At 36.3% G+C, this 7,624-nt stretch overlaps 1 protein-coding gene across 1 annotated transcript; it reads left to right on the top strand.

Annotated features, from left to right (window-relative positions):
• Window positions 1–5,505: 5,505 nt before the first annotated feature.
• Window positions 5,506–7,237, top strand: LOC148849468 (endochitinase-like). The gene is made up of 3 exons (XM_088950362.1): window positions 5,506–6,275; window positions 6,390–6,543; window positions 6,657–7,237. The coding sequence occupies exons 1-3, from the start codon at window positions 5,870–5,872 to the stop codon at window positions 7,054–7,056; spliced, it is 960 nt and encodes a 319-aa protein (XP_088806488.1). The 5' UTR covers window positions 5,506–5,869; the 3' UTR covers window positions 7,057–7,237.
• Window positions 7,238–7,624: the final 387 nt, after the last annotated feature.

Raw genomic sequence — 7,624 nt, 5'->3', positions numbered from 1 at the left:
TTGATATTTTAATTATTATAATTAAAATATTTTTTCTGAAAATAATTATTGTCAATTTTAGATAATAATACCAATATTTAATTAATTTCATATAGTAATAAAAATAATATTAAACATTTTCATTAATATGTTCATTTAATAATATCAGTAATTATGGAAATTACTAATAATTACCAAAAACAAATGTAAATTTCTCCAATGATTTTAGTTATTAATGTTAATTATCAATAAATTTCATTAATTATTTGCATATAATTATTAGTGAAGTACTGATAATTATTAGTATTTAACTAATGGTAATATCAGTAATAATTAGTTTAGCAATCTTTTACTAATAATTATTTTAGTTATTAATAATTTCATAAATTGTTTACTAGTAATTATTGAAGTAATTGAGTAATGAAAATTATTAATTATTTAATTATTTCCCTAATAATTATTATTTTTTGTTAATTATTTAATAATAATTTATTTATTTCACTATATATTTAAACAATTTGAATAATATCAATAATATTAGTAACTTCATTAATTAATAATTTATTTAAATAATATCAATAATATTAGTAACTTCATTAATTAATAATTTCTATAAATTATCACTAGATTTCACTAATTATTTAATGGTAAAAATCAATTAACAATAATTATTATCAGTAATTATGACTAATAATTATTAATTATTATTGATAATTGATGAAGGAAGATTTGGCCCGACCTCACAGTTATGCGACACGTGGCAAAGGCAACAACTCGGCACAAAAGCAAGCCTAAGGAGCGAGCACCAAGGGGAGAAACCAAAGGTCAGAACTCTTTACTTGGGGCCCGAACTCACCCTTGGCCCCAAACCAGAAAGTAATCCGAACTGGCCTGCATGCAACAGTTCGGGACATACTTCACCGAACTGGCCTGCCTTGTAACAGTTCGGGACATACTTCGTCGAACTGGCCTGCCTTATAACAGCTCGGGATACACCTCGCCAAACTAACCTACCCTATACATACCTCCGAACTCAAGACTTCGCCTCGCTCACCACTCCACATCGCCCTCAGGGCACCAAAACCAAATAAACCGCACTAGGCCTGACACCAAGGAAGTCCGTACCCAAGGGCGGCGCACCTGACTGACTTGGGATATGATGCTTGACGACCGCACTCCAAACGGCCACCTGCCACCGCCTCTTGACACCGCCATCTCCAGTTAGAGAGACAGTTCCGATAAAAGGTAGTGTTGGTCTGTCCTAGCAGAAAGGATGACGCCCGAATTGACAGATGCAAGGGTAATCATACCCGACCTGACAAGGGCCTCGGAGCGAGTGCGCGAAGTGATTATAAAAGGCCCCCTACCCCCAACAAACAAGGTATGTGAACTTTGCGCTATCTAGTCTATACTTTGCCTTTGAGAGATTACTAACTTGAGCTTCGGAGTTATCTCACCGAGTTCCCCCTGGAGTTCCCTCATCTTTCCCGTTTCAGGCTCCCCGTCGCTCCAGCTCAGAGGCGAAATCATTGACAGCTAAGACCAGCCGGATTGCGCCCCATCAATAATAAATAATAATTATTACTTATTATTTTAATATTTCTAACTCAATTACTATTTAATATTTTTTTAATATTCAAAATCCGGTGAATGGTCCATTTCCGTGTGGTCAATTCGACTCGGGTTGGGTAGGACCAGGTCGGTTAGATCTAACTTGGTGAGTTGACTCAGCCTAACTCTCTGAGTTAACTCACAAAGTTGGTTATGTTTCAATTTGCCTCGGTTGGGAGCGCTTTGGAGCAATAAAAATTATTATTCAAAATTCTCATACCTACCGAAATTTTCATTAATTCTATAATTTTGGGAATTATGTGTTACAAAATTTTTTAGTTTATTGAATTAAGTTTAATTTATCATTAATTAATGGAAAATTTATATTTTATAACAATTACTATTTCATTTTACAACGAAATTGAATAATAATTTTCAGTAATTTTTAATTAACTACACTTTTCTAAATTTATAGTAATTTTTAAATTAAATGGGTCAGACTAAGACCCTAGCCAAACATATCAAAGATCCAAGCCGTTTGATTCTTCTTCTAGATCCGATTAACATCTACAGTAGCTAACAAAACAAATGTGAATGGATCAATAGAGTGGTGAGCCCACCTAATTTCGTTGGACTAAGGACCTCATAAATCATTACTTTACATGGTTTCAACTTTCTAGTGGCTGCATTCAAGTGGATGGTGGACCTAAATTTTTGAATGGTTATACTTGATTCTTGTACCGAATCAAAGCTGGACCTATACATTACTCAATTACTCTGCCCTTTGATGGTCTATTCCTTTTTCTTAGGGTAAATTACAGAAAAACACCCTGTAATTTGGGAGTAGTGATAGACAGGTAATTGTAAAATTTGAGTGCTCTGAATTCTCAAAAATAGATACTTAGGTTTATCTAATAGTATTCCATCAGTTAAATTTTACATAATGCCAAAAATATTTTTGTCATATGATCATTCTCGCATAAGGGAACATTTTCCCATGACGACATTCTCACATGTACAACAAATAACATATCCAAATGTTTTGATGATAATATCCTCTAGTGATGATTTTAGTCTGTAATATGATTTCAAAAATACATGACAAGGGTATTTTTAACATTATGTAATATTTAATTGACGGAATATTAAGGGATGGACCCAAGTGTCTACTTTTGAAAGTTCAGGATACTTAAGTATTGCAATTGAAAATTCAGGATACCTATGTGTCACTGCCCCTAAAGTACAAGGTCCCACAGCACATCTTTGCCCTGCTTTATGAACATGTCTTGATGATAGTATCAGTCTCAATGATGTCATATCATCAAGAGATGTTCCAGTACACGGGAATATGTTGTGGGGCGCAGATGTGAACTCCAAAACAAACTGGCTGTGTCCAAGTTTACCTGCAAAACCAATCAATGAACTGGGTGTTTAATAAGAGAATGGGGCAGAGCCCCCGTTTTAATGTCCAAAAGAAACACGGAGCTAGCCTATTTATGTCCAAAATAAACAATGAAAGCAGGGACTCTAACTCACTTTACTCTACCTGTTACAGAACATGAACCAAGTCTCCTGTTTAGATACTGGAAACCAAAATAAAGAAAAAAAAAAAAAAAGAGTACTGGATGATAGCTTGAGAGAATGGGGCAAATCCCCTGTTTTGAGTTGAAAACAAATATTTGGAATAAGATTTGGTAAATTAAAGAAGAAAGAGAGGTTTTTTATTAGAAAAATAATAAATAGAGAAAGAAGAAAGAGCTGAGAGAGGGAAGAACGATTTTTGTGAGTAACAAAAGACTTTTTGACAGGTTTTCTAGGCATTGCAAAAAGTTCCTTGAGAAAGTAGGATCCTTATGGATTGGTTTCCAAATAGAATACGCAGAGGATGGTTTGATTTTCAAATAAAATAGTTAATTGTCGTGAGATTTCTTTTGCCACATAGCCTACTGAGAGGCCTGGGTAGGTCAATGGAGAGAGCATTCAAGATAAAATCAACAAAGGGGAATGGAACAAGAACTGGGCGGCTGTTGACGTGAATCGTTTTGCTACATAATAATAAGTATAGATTGAGAGAGATGAAAACGTGCTCATAGCATAGCGGCACCGGGCACATGAAGGGAAATTTGTACAACAACGAAATACACTACGACATAAAAGATGTTTACAGAGTGGATAGGATGTTAGGTCATGTTTGGTTTGAAGGAAAATGTAGGGAAAGAAAAAGAAAGGTAGAGAAACCTTTACAAATTTTGTATTGGTTTCCTGTCTTTCTCTCCCTTTTCTCACCTTTTCCTTCAAACCAAACATAATATCAGACAAGGGAGATGGCTCAAAAATTTTTTCCATAAGTACAAGATTTTCTTTCATATAGATAGGGGCCGTTGATTTTTTCTATGGAAATGGAAATGGTTTTGTAGTGTGGGGATAAGATCTCAAGGAGCCAAAATCTCTGTTAACAGTCAGTTGCACATTGGGAACATCTCCCAATAAATTTAATATACATATATGGGAGATATTCCTATGTTTATTTTATTCATAATACGTGGATTATCATTATCATTATCATCATTACCCAAGCCTTATCTCAACTATATGGGTTATTGGCCGCATACATTAATCATTTATACTTAATTTTGCCTGTCTATACTCTATATCTAAAAATCCACACAATTAACAACAGCTAACCATTCACATAAGTTTTACAATTCACATTGTCATCATCATCATCCAAACCTTATCCTAGGTATATTGTGTCGGCTACATCATCATCATCATCACCATCACGTGGGATTTTAATTGCTTAAAGTATTTCATATACTATAGATTGAAAATATATAGATCATATTTAGTGTATGTTTGGTTCCGTGGGAGTTTATTGAGAGATATTTTTTTAGATAAATATTTATCTAAAACGCTACTTTAAACATTTTTTTGCTTTTTCTATTTGGTTGAACGTTTTATGGGTGTTTCAAGTAACACCCCATAAAGCTGCTTTCCACCTCAGATAAAGTGCACCACATCAGCATTTCATTTCAAGAAATGCCCAAGCATCAGGGAAACATGAATTTAACATTTTTCCAAATATCCCATGCATACAAATCAAAGTATTTCAGTTTTCTAGTGTTTATTTGATAAACAATGAAACCAAACAGTGGTTTCATATGCAATACACACCAATACCTATATGGCGCTGATGTGGTGGCATTTTTTCAATAATTGCCTATAAAACCAAATATATGCTTAATGTTTATCAAGTTTAATTATAGTTAATAAAATATATATTGAGGAAGGATGTCATTTGAGGTGTGAAACTGTGAATGGGGGAATTAAGTGCAATAAAGAAATATATTGTCACCGGCCAACCTTCTTTCATCCAATGTTTCATAGGCCTTCTCCCCATGCTTCCTCTTGTCTCTCCCTTCTCTCTTCTTCAACCCTTGCTTCTTTCTCTCCCTCTTCCTCCTCCTTTCTAGTGTCACTGCTGCTTCTAATACCATCAGCCTCTCCTTTCTTCTTTTTTCTCTTTAGGGGAAAATTTAAATTTTCAGTTGATTTCAACTCCGGTTTCTAGTTGAACCAAATAGTAATAATGGAAGTCAAACAGACGTGAAGAATAGGTGATTTCAATTCTGATTCTTGAAAATTTTGATTCCGATTTCAATTTTGATCATAGACATGAACCTAGACTCTAAAAAGAGCTTTTCCCAGATTTTCATTCAAAATTCATGTTATATTTTTTGCTCAGAAAAGAGTAAATTTCTTGTTAATTTGCGTGCACGGTTAGTTTGTTATCAGTCAGGTATAAAGTAGATATACTTTGGGACTTTGACAACAACAAATAATAAAATATATAAGAGAATGTAAGGTAAGCCTTATATACTAGTATATAGTCAATAAAAAAATGACCTTTCATGTTTATGGACAGACTTTTCTTCCTGTCAAATATTTATGTGAAACCTACCTAAATTTATGTGCAATGTGACATGCCTATTAACTTTCCTTGGTCAGGGGATTGATAGGATGAAGTGAAGCTGATCCTAATTAAGATCCTCTCCTACCTGAACTCCCAACTCTCAACACTACCCTCTGTTTTTTCCCCTGACATACACACTACCATCAGTATTCGGGCATGCGGGGCCCATCATCGTTAGATGGGATAAAGGTCTCAAGGCTGAGATCATTCCTATCGCCACCTGTAGTTTCATGTTAGGTTAGTCTTACTGCCTTAGCCGGCCCTAGTTGAATTAATGGTCCATCAATTCAATTCACCATGATAAAACTTGGATCAATTCCTATTTATATGGCGCTCTACTTCTAATGGAGGTGAACATATTACACCATGAGTAAGTGTTTGATCAATATCATAGTGGTTCTCTTGTCTTTGACCTCCCTGTCGGGAGTTTTGGCAGAGCAATGTGGACGGCAAGCTGGGGGAGCTCTATGCCCCAGCGGGCTTTGCTGTAGCCAGTATGGCTGGTGTGGCAACACCGGTGATTACTGTGGGGAGGGTTGTCAAAGCCAATGCAGTGGCGGTGGCGACATCACCTCTCTCATCAGTAGCTCTCTGTTCGATCAAATCCTGAAACATCGAAACGATGGGGCTTGCCCCGCCAGAGGATTCTACACCTACAACGCTTTCATAGCCGCTGCGCGATCCTTTAGCGGCTTCGCGACAACAGGTGACACTACCACTCGCAAAAGGGAGATAGCAGCTTTCTTGGCTCAGACCTCTCATGAAACCACAGGTGGGTTAACGTTGTAGCTCCAGATCGAATCCATACTTATGGGTAATTAAAAACAGTGATTCATTATTTGATTTGTTGATAAAAAAAATCAAAATCAAAATCAAATGTGTACAGGAGGATGGGCAACTGCACCAGATGGCCCTTATGCCTGGGGCTACTGCTTCGTAAGAGAACAAGGCAATCCCGGGGATTACTGTAGCCCTTCTCCACAGTGGCCATGTGCTTCCGGCAGGAAATATTACGGCCGAGGACCCATTCAAATCTCGTAGTAAGACTCTCTCTCTCTCTCTCTCTCTCTCTCTAGATCTCTCTCTGCAAATAATGGAATAAAGAGATCGAAGTAAATGTGTTGAACATACATTATTGACTGATGCGGTGCAGCAACTACAATTACGGGCCAGCAGGAAGAGCCATAGGAGTGGACCTCCTGAACAACCCTGATCTGGTGGCCACTGATCCGACCATTTCATTCAAAACAGCCATCTGGTTCTGGATGACCCCTCAATCCCCCAAACCATCATGCCACGATGTGATAACCGGACAATGGAGGCCAAGCGCTGCCGATTCGGCTGCCGGACGAGCCCCGGGCTATGGCGTCATTACCAACATCATCAACGGAGGAATTGAATGCGGCAAAGGTTACATCCCACAAGTTGTTGACCGCATTGGCTTCTACAAGAGGTACTGCGACATTTTAGGGGTGAGCTACGGTGATAACCTCGACTGCTATAACCAGAAGCCTTTCGGCCAGTCTGCTGATCATCTTGTCTCTACAGCTTAACTATAAAATCTTTTGGGCTTTTTCTATATTTGTAATATGTTATATGTATTCTGTTGCTGCCTGTGTTCTGTTTTGTCGGATGTTATTGGTGTCTTGTGTTCCGTTTTCTCTATCATAAGAAAAAATTAAAGTAACATGTAATGCCCATGCTTTAATTAAACACAACAAAGATTCATGAACAGCCATCATCATCTTACCTAAGCCTTGTCGCAACAATGATGTTTGTAGGCCACATGAATCCTATTTCACAATTAGGTTCTGTTTCAGTGCCCTGTTTCTGAAGTTCCTACATCACAAAGCATTATTCTGCTGATTGCTTCATCAAAAAGGTTCAAAAAATAGATGCCACGTATTGTATCCTTAAGCTTGGATAGAGATGTACTGTGATACTTACAAACACATTAATATTACTAAATTCACAGTTGAAAAAATATATATAAATAAGGTATAAATACATAATAAATGTGTATTTTAATAGTTTGTATGAAAAAAAATAATAATTAATGTCAATATATACATAGATATATTATACAATTTTAGTGATAATTTATCAATCAAGAGTCGTAAA

Source organism: Nelumbo lutea, chromosome 6 (assembly GCF_056320005.1).
Source record: "Nelumbo lutea isolate HS-2025 chromosome 6, American lotus-T2T, whole genome shotgun sequence".
NCBI lineage: Eukaryota > Viridiplantae > Streptophyta > Magnoliopsida > Proteales > Nelumbonaceae > Nelumbo > Nelumbo lutea.
Note: the sequence above shows the minus strand (reverse complement) of the source record. Positions and strands in the feature narration are given on the sequence as shown.

Bases quoted from the DNA above. Each gene is read 5' to 3' on its own strand.
- LOC148849468 (XM_088950362.1), top strand. From the start codon at position 5,870: ATGAGTAAGTGTTTGATCAATATCATAGTGGTTCTCTTGTCTTTGACC. The intron at 6,276-6,389 runs GTGGGTTAACGT...AAATGTGTACAG, and splicing joins GACCTCTCATGAAACCACAG to GAGGATGGGCAACTGCACCA. The intron at 6,544-6,656 runs GTAAGACTCTCT...GATGCGGTGCAG, and splicing joins GGACCCATTCAAATCTCGTA to CAACTACAATTACGGGCCAG.